General features: G+C 35.6%; 1 protein-coding gene across 1 annotated transcript in view; it reads left to right on the forward strand.

Annotated features, from left to right (window-relative positions):
• The window catches only part of MPP7 (membrane palmitoylated protein 7), a 141711-nt gene that overhangs the window by 104083 nt on the left and 21721 nt on the right, over positions 1–15907 (forward strand). The window contains exons 8-11 of the mRNA XM_030445582.1: positions 600–685; positions 2497–2571; positions 3133–3329; positions 3857–3921. Of these exons, the coding sequence (XP_030301442.1) occupies positions 600–685; positions 2497–2571; positions 3133–3329; positions 3857–3921 (423 nt within the window). The remainder of the gene's footprint in view (positions 1–599; positions 686–2496; positions 2572–3132; positions 3330–3856; positions 3922–15907) is intronic.

Here is a 15907-nt window from a genome sequence, read left to right on the forward strand (position 1 = left end):
TGGCTGAATTATTTTATATAAGTAAGTTCATTTGGAGTTTCAGCTGGTAATTCTCAGAATGCCAGCACATCCTTGATTGCAATTGTTTAGTCTGGGATGTTAAAAGTGTGGAAGAACTCAAGCAAGAGGTCCCAAGTTATACTCTAAAGTGCCTCTTTTCATTGAAGAAAATCTAGGAGAGCTGTGTTTCACACCTAGATGGGATAATGGAGTATATCTGGATATGTATTGTTACATTAAGAAGCATTTGTGCCACGAATTAGCCATCACTGCCTTGGTGATCTCTGCAGTACTCACAGCTGTGTAGCAATAAGAAAAGAGTATGAATAGAAAAAGTATTGGCACAGTTTTCAAAAGTATGTATAAAAGTCTGGAAAAGTCATAGAAAAATGTTACTAATTTTTAAGAGAAAGGAAGGGAGGTGAGTAAACCATCTCAAACTTGTCTGCGAGGCCAGTAGCTGCCTCATTCAGTGTACATCCCTGCTTTTAAGTTACAGCTCACATGGAATGAACAAGGGAGAAAAAAGCTGAATGCTAATGATAGTTTTCATATAATATGTAGCTATTGTAATAACAACTCCTTTTTGCCTTCTGTAGGTCTTATTCACGTTGGTGATGAACTGAGGGAAGTCAATGGGATTCCTGTAGATGATAAAAAACCAGAAGAAATAATACACATTTTGGTAAAGACAAAGCATTTTAAAATTAGTTTAGAGGAGTCAAGAAAAAGTAATTAGATTTAAAATTTCTTGTGTATTTCTAAGAAAAAGGTATATTCTTCAATAATGCCTTTTCTTCCAGTGCTATCATTTACAAAGCTCCATTTCCTTTCTTTTAAAGAATTATTTTCCACATCTTTTTAACTATATGCAATTACAGATTACTTTTAAAGAGTCAATGACAGCACTATGTCTATAACTATGCTGTGGAATGTTGAAGACTTGAATATATAGCTGACAGTTTTTAATACACACCATGATATATTGAATTCAAACTACTTCAAATGTATTAATTAATAAACACAAAAACTCCATGTGAAAACCAATTCATAAAACATGTACTTGATAGAAGAAGCTAACTGGTATATTAAGATCATTTAATACTGATTTGCAGTATACTGATTTATGTTATTATATTTGCACTCCTCTTATCTACGAATCACTAGAGCCAGCTTAATTACTCACAGAGCACTATACAGATAAGGTATTCTAGATTTTTCAGAATTATTCATTATTTTTACAGCAGAGAAGTCAATGAAGGTCATGACAGCTCATTCATGGCATAGGCATTTCTGTATACATAGATACCTTGCTGTCCTCCTGAATGGAGTGACTGTCTCCCAGTTTTGGTTCAACAATCAAGCATTAGCCCACTGATAATCATATTTGCTTTGTGGTTTCGTGTTCCCTAGAGAAACGTATTTCCCTGCAAAAATTGATATTTAAAAATCTCTAGAAACACAATGGCACTAACAAAGGTGTGAACAATTTCCCCATTTATCTCCTTGAGGTACCATATAAACATCAAAAGGTAGTTAGAGCTTGTTTCAGAAGTAACAGAATTATTGATTCCAGTCCCATGGCTGGTGAAATAAGAACTTGGCCAGTGCTTGTCAAGCAGTGAGCTCTTGGATTGCAGACATGCCAGCAGAACTATGTCTTGATTGGTAGTGGACAGGCCTGTTTCCATTTTGCTTAAATTGTTGGCTGTCTGTTGCAGTCTCCTAGTTTTATGACACTTGTCAGCTGCATGCAATAGTAGCAGAGGCTCCAGCTGATTAGCACTTCCTTCAATAGCAAAATGTCACTGCGGCAGTGGGAATATATCCTGGTTAATAAGTAAAATGCAGCCAGACACATTTGAAGTGGGATATAGGGAAAGAGGAATGGATGAGGTGGTTGATGATGGCTAACTTGTTTTAAGATTTATAGTGGAGGGCTTTTTTTCCATTTAGTAGATGTAGTCTAGTCAAAAATGTGTTTCTTTTCTAGCTTCTCAAAGTTGCCAAAAGAATAAATCCCCCCCAGTAGTTTTATATTACAAATATGGTACAAGCCTGTTTGAATTTTTGTATAGTTTTCTTGGGGGTCTTGTTGGTTTTGTTTGTTTGTTTGTTTTTTAAATGAAATTATAATTGGAGTCTTCTAGGGGTGCACTAACTGCACCAGGAGTTCAATGATTGCTTCTAATACTGAATATATTTTAGCTGTAGCTGTAGCATTTACTCTTGCTCTCAGTGCAGAAGTGGGACCTCTGAAACATGAAGGTCCCAGTGTTTTAACAGTGTCTCTTCCCACCAGTGAAGCAAATAAAACTGAGCAGTGCAGTGCATTTGCAGTGAAAATTGTGGTAGAGTAAAGCTGTCAAACTTGGGAGTGGATAGATTCATTATATTTGAATATTTTAAAATTATTTTTTATTTCTTTTCCTTTTATTGTTTCTTTGAAATGTACAACTTAATTCTCTGTGAATTTTCTTTTCAAATGTTCACCAGGCTCAGTCTCAAGGAGCAATTACGTTTAAAATCATACCTAGTGTGAAAGAAGAAATGCCAGTCAAGGAAGGCAAGGTAGGCAAGACTATTTCAGAAGCTATTGCAGTAGTTATTTTGCTGAGGATATGCGTGATTTGCTTAGATTTGTGTCTCCGGACTCAATTTTTCTGATGTGACAATGTGTAGTGCACTGTTCACTTACTTCACGTTCTAGGTTTACAAGTGGGTATAACATAGTTCTTAAGCCCTAATTCTGCAGCGTGAAGTTGGCATAGGTAATCTTCAGTCTTCTGCAAGAACCTGTTCTTCTCTTTTGCACAGGGTAGGAGACACTTGGTAGCCCACTGGTTCAAAAGTATCTTCTCTTCTGCTCCCCATATGGGCACACTATTCACTTGCTAAGTACTCTTAGCCTTGGATCATAGAGCCTTTACTACACTAGGACTTTGGTTGCTGAAGCAAAGAATTTAACTTTCTAGCATGAACTTATGATGTTAGATGTCCATAAGGGTGTTTTATAGCCATACATATTTATTGCTTGACAGTATTTATTTCAATGGTTTTGAGTACTAAAAGTAATATAAGGGAAATACATTTAATATTTTGATTCTAAAGATAAAACATGGTTTGTTTCAGATGTTTATCAGAGCCCTATTTGATTATGATCCGAATGAGGATAAAGCAATTCCTTGTAAAGAAGCTGGACTTGCTTTCAGAAAAGGAGATATCCTTCAGATCATGAGCCAAGATGATGCAACCTGGTGGCAGGCCAGACACGAAGGTGATGCCAATCCCAGAGCAGGCTTGATCCCTTCAAAGCATTTCCAGGAGAGGTAAGCTATTGAGAAGCATAGTTTCATTATTTTTTGTAGTAAGAAAACATTATTTGCTGAGTTGTTAAGTTAGAGTAGCTGTCATATGTAATCCTCATAGATTAATTAAATAAATATGATAAACCTGCATTTGCAACAGGTCAACTGAATTTGGTAACCTGTTGCTGAAATACTTTGGATTTCTTTATTTGTCTGGCTAGAATTAGTAATGACAAAAACTGATAGAATAACAGTGATCCAGATTGAAATTAAAAAACATATGGAAAATAGCACATCAGTATCTGTATTCTCATTAATGTACTATGCAGGAATAAGAACTGCACCGGGTTATGGAGACCTTACAAAAATTTGAGGGTCAGGATTTAATTTTTTAGATTGTGAATAGATCACATTGTTTTAAGTTAATTTCTTAAAAAATCTTGTGGAAATTTTGCAATAGTTTCATGATGTTAAGTGTTTATTAATCCCAAACCTGCAGTGAAAACTGAGGAGTTTGTGTCTTTCCCTCATCACCTCCCATTTTATAGGAGATTTGCACTAAGAAGACCAGAAGTGCAGATTCAGCCATTGAAAATTTCCAACAGAAAATCATGTAAGTCTGTTAACTTGGAACAGAAATCATACTCCAGATCTCTGACTTTATAAAATAGTTTGTTTCAGCCTTGTGAATGCAGAATGCATTTCTCCTGGGCACAATAGCATCTTGGTCACATTGTCTAAGTAGGGAAATAAAAATAAGGCTGAAATTAAAACCTTCAAAAGCAGCTAACAATTTTTCCCAACCATCTGACTTTGTTTTCGAAGCACCAGGCCAAAATAATGTTTTGATATATAACATTTCAAAGGTTGAAGAGTGTTCTTTTCCTATTGAAATAGTACAGAATTAGCTCAACAGTTTATATAATTTGGACTACATTAATAAAGTGAAATTTTTTTCTAAAGTGAGATAAAAGGTTGGATAGTCTCTTCTCTCCCATTTTGTTGATTTTTTTGCGTCCTATGAAACAGTGCAGATTTTTAAAAGTTGGGACATTCAGTTCTTTGACAGACTTTCACAGTACCACACTGTTTTTTTAAAAAAATTGTTTTTGATAGTCTCTTCTGTTAAATACAGTAGTTATAGAATACAATAAAAATAAGCTCTAAGAAAGCACATACATCAAAACAAATATTCTTTCCACTGGAATTTACATCAACATCTGTTTTAAGTATCATTGCATATTTCACTTGACCTGTTATTTCTTTCAGTTGTACAGTCTCAGAACAAAGTGAGTACAATGTAAGAAACTATCAAACTTCAGTAGGATCTAAATCTTAAATGCAGACACGCTTTTGAGTTCAGCTAGAAATGTTCAATAAGTAGTCAAAAAAATTCCGCCATCTTTCACTGTCTAACATTAAACCAAAAAGTATGTGTACTATGGCAAACATTAATTGAAAGACTAAATACTTTTTTTTTTCTGTTGCAACTTTCCTAACTCCTTGCTATGGCTTTTGTGTTCTGAAGTTCAACAATTACTGTTAGTTTTCTAGTAATCCTATCTCCTATTTCCTATCTCATTCCATTTCACTATTTAGTTGTGTGTCCTAATGCTGTTGTTAACTCCAAAGCCCTTGATTAGCTTTATAATTACAATATATGATTGCATGGTAGTTTTTGTAAAATATGTAGATGATCGAAACAAAGAAGCTCCTCCAGGTTGTAGTAAATATCTTGTTTTTCTAGGTTCTAGGTCAAGTTGCCCTGCCCCAGTTTTGGAAAAGTGTCTGATCTCAGGGTATAGCTATTTTCTCTCTGTCCACTATTCTTTAATCTGATAATGCCCTCAACAAGAGCCTTCAATTAATGTGGTGGCACTGGTACTTTTCAAGAGGTAAAGCAACTGCTGCAGCAAATCTGCATGATTTGTTTTGTAATGAACTGCATCTTTTTAATGACCTTCAAATGAAAGGTTTTACAAGGTGCATCTCACCCTTCTAAAAAGGCAGCCTGAATTTTACTGGGAATTGACAAAATTACAACTCAAAGACTCATAGTATAATGTCTGTTATTGTATTGTTTTCTCTGCCATTTCCACCGGCTTTGCCTTAACTAGCTTAAACAAGAAGAGTTCCTCTTATCCTCCCCTTTCCCTTTAAACATGACAGAGCCTTAGGATCATGCAGTATGTCTATTATAATTATTTTTTAGACTTAAAAACAAAAGCAAGATCCAGCTAAATACCATCTAGAAGGCTATAGTGCATCTTAAGGGGGAGAAGACTGCAGAGTAATACGAGTTTGTCACTTTCTCTCCTCCCCATTTCTTAGAACATTCTGCTGTCCGGATTTCCAGTGGAAATCTGGAAGAGGGGATGTTCTCTTCTGAGTAGAGGGTTCATCCAAACACTTTGTCCAAACGCTAAACATGTTTCTAATGCTGGGATGGAATTCAGATCAATTACAGAGATAACATTTTAAGAACCAGAATTCAGCTATAGAAAAATGTAGAATATTGCTCTCAGGAAAACCTTCCACTTTTTTAACTTCTCAAGGAGATTCCATGTAAGCTGGGAAACTCCAGGCCTTTATGATCTTCATGAAGTTAGGCTGATTTTTTCATGTGACCAAGCACAAAAATAGGAAAGGACTACTGGATGTGACTCTTTAAGCCCTCTTCTGTACTGTGGTGTATGGGCCACTGATTGTTGTCTTCTGAAGCTTTATTTAATGAATTGCTGTGTTAAAGAGGGGGGGAAATCAGTATTGCTTTTTTATTATCTTGGTCCTTTTTAAATCCTGTATTTCAGCCCTTCAGCTTGATACACAGTTCTCCAATGTTTGGAAGGGTACTTGTGGGGCTTTTGTTCCCCAGCATCAGTGGGGAAACCGATGTTCTGTAGATCTTTCAGAAACGGCTGTGTGTTGAGAAGTTGCTTGCTATCACAACTGATCCTCTCCAATTGTATGACCTGAATTTCCTGAGCATTTTGGAGTAAAAGGGCAATTTGTCAGCTGGTATTTTTATAGATTCCCAAATATGAAAACCTGTTGACTTCAACAGAGCTGCTAATAAAAGCCCCTTTCCTGACAGGACTGGGCGTTGCACTAGGAAGCTTTCTTGAGGCATGGTAAGTAGCCCTGGGTACTGGCCTGCTCTGTTCAGTCAACTCATTCAGCAGATCCCATGTTTTGTAACAAGGAAGAAATCTGGGTACGTGTGTTTGTTTTCAGTAGGGAGACTCAAGGAGAAATGTTCTATTTTCCTGGATATGTAGAAAATGTGAGTGAACTCTGGTGTCTTAGATGGGCTTCCAAGATGGCTAGTGTACTTCTACTTGAAAAATGAAAAACTAGTCAAAATCTTATGACCTAGGAGATGAGTCCACAACTTTTTTTTTTCCCCGCTCTCTTCTAAAGTTGGTTCTGAAACTGGGAAGGACTGTTGTAACTTCCTACAAAAAGAACTCTCTGAAACAGAGTGAATAACTGCATTTACAGTAACAGTAATATCCATCAGGATTTGCCTTTCATATTTAAGTAATGTCTCAAAACTTTGAAGGTCTACTTTTGGGAATCCTTTCTGTTTCCCATTTTTAGGTTTTTACTCTTTAGCATAGCAAGGCAAGTTGTATGAAGTTGTTAATTGTGCACACACATGTATATCATAAATTTGGAGTAAAAAAAAGTGGGCTTTTCAGGTGGTGCTTGTATTGAATACACATATTGAGGAAAGCAGAGGATGCCTTTCACAGAACTTTTTCAGCAAGAATTATTTGCACTGAAAAAAACCCAGAACCCTAACCTAGTTCTAAATTATTAAAAGGATCAGTTTACAATGGAAATGCCAATTCGTAGTTTCACTTTAATAGCCAAATTTAATAGGCAAAGTTAACTTTTTGAAATATCTGTAAAGACACCTTTCCCAGCATTTAGCTGTTTTCTTGAAAGAAGAAACAGAATTTTTCTCAGATTACACCAGTAAAAATGAAAAACCTTGAACATGGCATGTGTAGACTGGAGGAGGGGGCAAAACAGTGTGCACTCCATATTAAAAGGTAAGTGATATCACACTCTTCATTTGCAGATGGAGAGGGTGCATAATCTGAGTGCATCTGGGAGCAATATGGCAGGAAACTGATAATACATAGACAGCAGATGATTTTACCTTGAGAGGAAGACACAGAAAAAGTAGGAATAAAGAAATGAAAGGAAAATCAGAGACACAAATTTTCATTGTTGAAGACAAAGGAAAAGTGTTGCAGCAAAGGCAAGGAAAAACAGATGCACAAAAGCTGCCCATAAACCTCAGTAGGTAAAACCCCACTCAGGATTGGCTTTGAAATTATTCAATTAACAAATCTGACAGTACTACACAAGAACACAACTATAGACACTCCTTGTACTTTAGTTCATTTGTTTCTTGATTCCACTTACACAGTAATGTATTCATTTTGTTAAAGGTTTTGAAATGGTGAATACAAAAATTAGTAATATAAATTCTAACCTCTTTCAGGTTTTTCTAGTGGTATTAAGCCTCAGAAAGTTCAACATTAATATTTAATAATTTTTAGAAGTACAAGATAAGCAGCATTTGGATGCACTGACCTGCTGGATAAGGTCAAAACTGTTACTTTCCAATCTCTGAGTTAGTGCAGAAGAGATGGATAGCAAATCTCAAGCATTTCCAGCATTTTTCTCAATACTTAGCAGTGACTTTTCAACAAAAGGCAGAGCACTAGTACTATGGGAAAATTATACTGGAAAAAAAAAAAAAAAAAAAAAAAAAAAAAAAAAGGAAAAGCAGCATAGAAAATAGGAAAATGGAATGAAAGTAAAGGAATAGAGATGCATGAGTTTGTGGGAATAGGACTAACCTTCTACCTGCTGGGTCAGTGGACTGCACTGTAGATGATGTGGAGTGTGAGGAGGTCAGTAGGATGCAGAGGGAGGTAGAGGTGTGTCTGGCTGTGTGCTGTCAGCTTCAGTGTGGCTGAGCTTGTGACCCACTGCTGATGTCATCCTGCAGAGACCTGCTCACCTTCTGGCTAACACTTAACAGCATTCTTGGCTTTAGGTCATCTTAGCTTGTGTGCTACTTTGCAGCTAGAGTTGGCTCTGTGAGTTTTCCTGTCACTGCATCCCAGCTAACCAAGAGTGACATGAGGCAGTACAAGGACGAATTCATTTGTTTAATGGTTCCAAGTCTGTTAGCTTGATCATAAGTGCTACTCCTGCTTTGACTGTAATAGTCACTGCCAACAAACATTCTTATTCTTGCACTTGTAGCTTTCTTTAATTTGTAGGTAAAACATTGATCAAATATTTTTTGAGATTAAAAAAAAACAAATTTATTTGCATAACTACCAAGTGGCTTACTGTTCTGCAGTAATTATAAACCACAATAATCAGCCAAGACATTATACTCTTTCAGCATAGCTTTGCTTTCACAGCAATTATTATGTTTATTCTTGCGTTATGTTTGTTTTGTTTCTGGTATGAAAATTACTGGTAAATGTATATTTTATACTAGCATAGCCTGTAAGTTCTCTTAATTTGTGCAGTGTATGTGTATATCCATACCCTGTGTGCATTGTTACATATAAATATATATATGTACGTAGCATATAAGGCAGAGCTGTTCAGAGACCTCTTTTCCTTGAAAATACATTTGTTCTGTTTATTTGATGCTAAATGTAAATACTGTTGTGGCAAAGTCATCATCTTACAATTTTTCTAAGGTTTAAAACCCATTTTACTTTCAATTTTGATTTACCATATGTGATTGGCATTGTACGAGCAAGAAAGAGGAAATATTTAACTGCAGCCAAACGGTGTTCATTAAAACAAGATGTAACCCAGTTTATCTGCAGATGAATGTCCTGTGAACTGAAGATCGTGTTCTGCCAACAAAATAATTTAAACGGGCTAAAAGAATGAATGCTTTGTACCACTTGCATTTGAAGACCAAACATTTGGGATAAATGAATAGCAGGACTCTTTTGCTTGTTATAATTGCTGCACAACCTTAACCATGCATTTCTTCTCAGTATTTTTCTGCGTTCGTATTTGAAACTTGATTGCCCACTTGCAGGTAGTTATGAGTGAAATAAAAACTGGAACTAGTCCTGTAGAGTGAAATTAGCACATTAGCATCTTTGTTCAGAAGTCTTCCATCCTTACAAATACTCACTTCCTGCTATCACAGAGAAATTAAAGAAAACTGAAGCTGAATGACATTTGAGTCAGTCAGATGAGACAAAAATGGAAAATGGATCTTGTAAGCTCCTACTCTGTCTTTCACTGCAAGACTATCATTCAATATCCAAATTTGCTTGGTAGAGATAGTTATGTGGTGATGTTATGAGAGGATTCAATTAGATCACCTTATGTTGTGTATAGCATACGTATAGCTATTGTTTGATCTACAAAACCCTATGGGATGAAAACCTGCCAAACAGTATAGTTGTCAATTGCTACTTTAAGCTGTTCATCACTAAGATATCAGGAGTGTTTAGTATAGTTACTGTAATGCAAATCATTGTACATCACAGTTTAAAAAAAAGCTTACTGGAGTATAACAGAGTTTAAGGGAGAGTATAACTTCATTGTGATAAGAATCTAGAACAGAGCTGCTGGATATAATTTTAGACTGTGAAACATTTAAATAAGATTCTTTGATGGAAATACTGTTGAAAGAAAGTCAGCAAAAGTTAAACATTTTAATCTAGTGCTAGACTCTTCCAAAGAGTTTGAGGAAGTTCCTGCTATGACACTGGTTTTATGACACTATAATTTAGGTGAAGCCACCAAAACCGAATATAAATGTATTTGTTAAAATACATACAAAATAATAAAGTGTGTTTAATGCTTGCATTGTTATAGCATATTGGCTACCCTGAAATCTTTCTAAAATGAATAAAAATACCTACTTCCTAAGCTTCAACTGCATTTGTGTTTCCTATTTCATTTTCCCCATTTATGTCCTGGTCCTGCTTCATTGTTGTTTCAAGACCCTGTTCCATGACTATTTTCTTTTCAACTTCCTCTCACTTCTTACCATGCTACATATAGTTGGTGTTTCTTCTTTTCTCATTGCTCTGTGTGCTCCATGTTGCCTTATGGTTGGTTTTTTTGTTTTTTGTTTTTTTTTTTCACTTTGTCACTGCTTTTATTCCTTCCCATCGGATTTCCTTCTCTTTACTCTCTGTCCTCTTTTAGTGTCTTATTTGTTCCTTCCAGATAAACACCTATTTCCTTTCTCTCTCTGCTTCAGTTTAGTGACACTATATTGGCCTGAGAACATCTACCCCAATATTTTGTGTCTCTACACTTTGAAACCTTAGGCTGCATGTGTACAAATACTTCCAACACAGAGTTTTATTAGTTATGAGTGAGTCATACTATGAAGTTTCCTGTCAAATAATTTCTGGCTTCGCTCTAGGGACAGTCTGCTAAAATTCCTGGTGAAACTCAAGTTGGGAGCTACATGTGGTTTCATTGCTGCTACTGATGTCCCACATCTTTTCATAATGTTCAGGTGTAGCCCAAAAAAGCCAAGAATAGTCATAGTAAAAAGGAAGATTTTTAACAAAACACAGAAACTTCAGAACTCCTTCACTTGTTGTCAGCATTAAACCTCAACTTGTAGACATTTTGATTTATTGATTTATTGATGTGAACTGTTTTTTTGATCAGTAGTGCCTTTTTTTTTTCAGGAGATTACATTTATAGCCTATTGAAAGCCATGGAAATGGAAATGTAGAAAAACTTTTCGTAGATATCAGGTCATGTAAGAAGCCTCTTAGCACAGAGGAGAAAGAAATAGAACCTGGAAGCCAGCCTGACATTCTGTGTCCAGTTTTAGGGAGTTTGTCACTCAAAGAATTGGAAGCTTTTAAGGTCAGGAGAGTAAAAAGGATCCAACACTTTCACTCTCAGCTCACAAAACTGGCAGCACTTCTAAGGCACCAGATGTGGTCAGCCAAGCAATGCTCACCTTAGAGGACTTTCCAGTCTACTAAAACTGCATGGTAACTTTAAATAGAATTCAGAGAAGTCTTCCAAATTAATATTTTAAAGCATAAGTCCTCTAGAAAAAAGGTACCAAGAAATGATTCTCCAAAACAGTATTCTGCTGTTGGCAGAAAAAAAAGCATTGGATCCATTTCCTGATTGGGAAAGCTTTTCAGTGTAACCAGATAGGCAGGAGAGTTTTGACCTCTCCTTTGTTTGGTACATCAGTTACACATGAAAGATTGTAAAATATCTCTTGAATAATTTCTTCACGTTCTGAGGAAAGGAGTGCTTCATGGAGACTCTTTGAAATATTTATACGTGAGGCGTATTTGTCCGGATTCCAAAGAAAATTTGAATGAGATGTAGATTGTAAAATATCTGTATAAATCTAGGCCTTAATTTATAATATCTTTGTGAACAAAAAACCATATATATAACCTTGTTTTTCTGTAAAAGCTTACAAATGATTGTAAAAAAATGTTTTCCAAGGAGACAGAGACTTATTGGCTTCCTGTAGGTTAACATAAAGTCTTAAATAGATCTATTGTATTAGCATAATGTCAGAGAAGACACAAAATTACAAGAGTACCTATAGTCTTACAGTGTCTTTTCAGCTACAATTATAGACATTTAACAAAAGTGCAAAAACTTCTTTAAAACCCAGCTTCAAGGGCATTGGCAACTGTAACTGTAAGTGCAGAAAAATACTGAGATCATGTTCGTGGTAGCGATTCTTAGAAATTCTAGGTTAAGATTGATCAAATGGAATTTAAAAACTGTATTTAATACCAAAGAGATCTTCCATCCAGCTTGGTCAGGTCAATGCTAACAAATAGTGGAAGAATTTCCTATAGGTAATTTAAAGTGCATGTAATATTTCAATGTCTTTTTAGGTTCTTTTCTAACAGTGTAGTTTTCAACATGTAAGCTAAATCCTGGTATGGTGGTGTGTGCCTCAATACAATAGGTACTGTCAAGAGAATTTTAGAGTAGCTTACATAGCTGAATTTTTTCCTACTTATGAGGTATTAAACAATAATACTTTGTTTTTTTGGCTGTTCTAAGATGAGGAAGCGGTTGAGTGTGGTAGGTGCATTTTTCTTCTTCAATTTAACTTTTCTTTCTTAGGTTATGTTTTCACTCCATTTAATGATTTCCTTTCCTATTTTTCCTTTGTGCTTCTCAGAGGAAATTGAAGGTACATGTACAAAAGTTTCCCTGCATAGCCCAATAATTTTATTTAGAGAACATATGTTTAGAATTAAAATGAATATAGTCCAATGTTTCTAAGAGATGTTATACATACAGTGCTTTTATATTGCCACCAAACACATTGAATAGTAGTTTAAAGTAGATAAAAGATACCAGAATATTCCTGGTTGCTTTGTGTAAAGATCAGCAATCTGAACTGTTGTTTTAAACTGCTTTTTCTCTCTTGGACTTCTGGAAGGTGTATAGAGAAAAGTAGTATCATAAAATAATATTAGCAAAATTTGGGTGGTCTGGGATTGAAAGAGATGGTTCCAACTTAATTACATGGCCATGAGAGGTCTTGGATTTCTAATTAATACTGACAAAGTATTTCTCTGAGATGATAGAAAGTTCATCCACGTAGTATCATCTTTACTGTTTTCCCTCTGAGTGTAGCCGGTTACTGTTATGCTTGCAGCATATGTTAAAGTAATAACAGCTGATCTCTAGCATTTTTTTTTTTTTAAACTTAGGAGGCCTTTGTTTATAAAGGAATTAGAAATTATAGCTCGTATTTTTGATCAAAGGGCCTCTGGCATGTAAAAATATACATTGTAGCTATTTTATATCAAATGAGAGGATGTGTTTTTGATCAAAAACCTTTCTGTCTAATCCAGTGAGCCAAAACTTAAAGCTGAAGTCTGATAATGTAAAATTTACCAAAAAAGCTTGATTTACATCAAATATGTTTTGCTTTCTTTTAAGTGGCATATTTTCTATTAACTGATAAATTGTGAATAATAGTGTTAGAATTCTTTTTAGAATGTTTGCTGTCATCACAATTTTTGCTTGAAACAGTTAAAAGATCGGTGTGCATGCTGCAAAATTGCAGAATATCTCCAGCTAAAATATAAAACAATAAATGTTGTTTTATGTTTTTAAGAAAGTGGCTTATTGAAGGCTTTTTAATGGTGTGCTTTGTACAGTTGTTATGGTCTAAGTAATTTCTTCTGTATTTTTTGCTGGGCTTCTAACTATTCTACTTTATTTCTTGGCTCTTATTCTGTATGCTTTTACCCTTCGTCCAGAAGATGCTGAATGTGCTGGTCACAACAGTGGATCCTATCTAGGTGAGCAATTGGTTACAAAAGACAATTTCTTTCTTTCTTTCAGCTTCTTTTCCCTGGAACTACTGTGTCCACTTTGCTTTTGGGGGTAATCTGCATTCAAATGTCCTTACTCTGCATGACAAAAGCATGAACATTAAGGTTTTAAAAATGGCTCATTGGATTTGACATAAAGGGTTTATGTAGTGTATGCTGTTATCTGGTTAAACATAAGCTTCTAAAAGACTGGTCTGTTCTTTAAGTAAAAAAAAAAAAAAAGAAATTTAGGAAAAATATGGACTTTTAAAGGATGTTAAGTAGGCTATGTGTTTAATGAAACAAAAAGGTTACTGTATTGTGAAAAGTTTGAATAAGTCTTTAACGATGCATTTTCAAGGTTTTATGCAAGTTTTGCTTATGTTTTACTTCTTTGTATATGTCTAACTATTTGGGGATGATTCAGTGAGAGTACAGAGCAAATTTGCAGGCACCGTTTCTTTTTCCACATTACAAAATAAAATAAGTCATAATAGCTCACTAGCTTAAATTTAGCTTTAAATCTAGTGTGAGCTCAATGTATCATTGAAGGGAGGGGGAAAGAGGAGGGGAAGGAGTCCTTTGGCTTCAGCTTCAAGATTCCGAATTTCAAACAAAAGTAACATTTTAAAAAGGTGAATGTTCCATGATATGTTTCAACTTTTTAATTTGTGCCATTTTAAAAGCTATGTAAAAATATTTTAGTTGAAACTGTCCAGAATTCCTGCCAGCTGAGGGGCTGGCTGGAGCGGATTTTGTGGCAACCAGCCCTTTTCCCAAGGCTTTCATCCTCCTACTACAAGAGGAATGGGAAGAAACTTGTTAAAGTGCTTTAGTACATCGAAGCCACTGGGTTCACTGAAACACCCCAGACTAGAACTGTAAATTGGAGGTGGTTTTCATATTGCACTATGCTTGTTTCAAATGTAGAGAGACTATATCAGGAATGCACAAACTGGATAACTGAAAGAACTTTCACTTCTTTGCAGAACCGTAGTGTGGTATAATTTTATCACGTGTTTGTGGAACCAGTGGTCATTTGATTATGCTGTTCTTATATTTTTTTAGGTAATTGGCTAAATCAATGTTGAATTGTAATTGTATTGATAGATTGAAGTAGGCTTGGGAAATTGTGATTCCAGATGAACTGCATTTTCCCTATCAAATCATCTCTTTGAAACAGAAAAGATATCTCCCCCCATTTTTTTGTTCTGTCTGCAAATACAGTTTGTGTAAATTCTGAAGATGAGACTATCACTGTTTTGCAATCAATTCTTAGTGGGCTTCATTTGGGAAAGGTGGCAAAACAGAACCCAAACAAAATCTTGGTGTTTTAACCCTTTTAGTGAAACATTTTTGTCTACTGCTGCCAAAAAGGCTCAGTCATTCACAAAGGAGATCTCTTGAGGAAGGAGTTACAGTTGTCCTAGATACAAAGAACAAAAAGACGAGGTCGGGTTTAGTTTACTTAGGCAAAACTTAACAAAAATTATTGGAGAACTACTGTATATTTCAGGCAATGGTTTATCTTTTGAGGGTTGCTGTGCAGTGGGGTGCTGCCATCAACCCAGAGATGGTGCTTTCACTCTTCTTATGGTGGATCTTTGCTGTTTGGATGTGAGATGTCAGAGGAGTGCCATAAGACAGAAAAACAGGGAGAAAAAGAATTGTCTAAAGTTAAGGGCCAGGTTTGGGGTGAAGACACAAGTGTATTCACTGGTTGTGAATAGTAAGCAGTTTGGTTTAGATATTAGAGGTTTCTTGGAGGTTTCATTCTTCTCTTTCAATAGGAATTATTCATTAAGAATTCTCATAGCTTAAGATCAAGCAGGTGGGCTTTTGAACATTGATGTTATTGCCCTTTTGCATATGGTAGCAGAACACAGTAATTTGTAATTCACAGTGTCTTGTGCACTCCAGTGTCTCCTTGTTTCACAAACCAGTCAGACCCCAATCCTATTCAGCTTTTCTCCTAAATTATTTTTCAATTGTATTTTCTCAAGGAACAAAGTGATGTGGAATAACTTTCTGGGCTGGACAAATGCCACTGCCAAAATGGTAATAGTTTGAACGAAACTTGTTGACCCTCTGCAGGGAGGACACAAAACTCCTACCTATGTGCTGTGCAAGATATAAAACTCAGTCTATAAGGTAAAGGAGTTCTGGACAAACAGAGTTTATAAATCCTCTGCTACATACACAGGAGCCAATACCATACCTGACTGCTGCAGTCCACCTTCCTGCTTA

Source organism: Calypte anna, chromosome 2 (assembly GCF_003957555.1).
Source record: "Calypte anna isolate BGI_N300 chromosome 2, bCalAnn1_v1.p, whole genome shotgun sequence".
Classification (NCBI taxonomy): domain Eukaryota; kingdom Metazoa; phylum Chordata; class Aves; order Apodiformes; family Trochilidae; genus Calypte; species Calypte anna.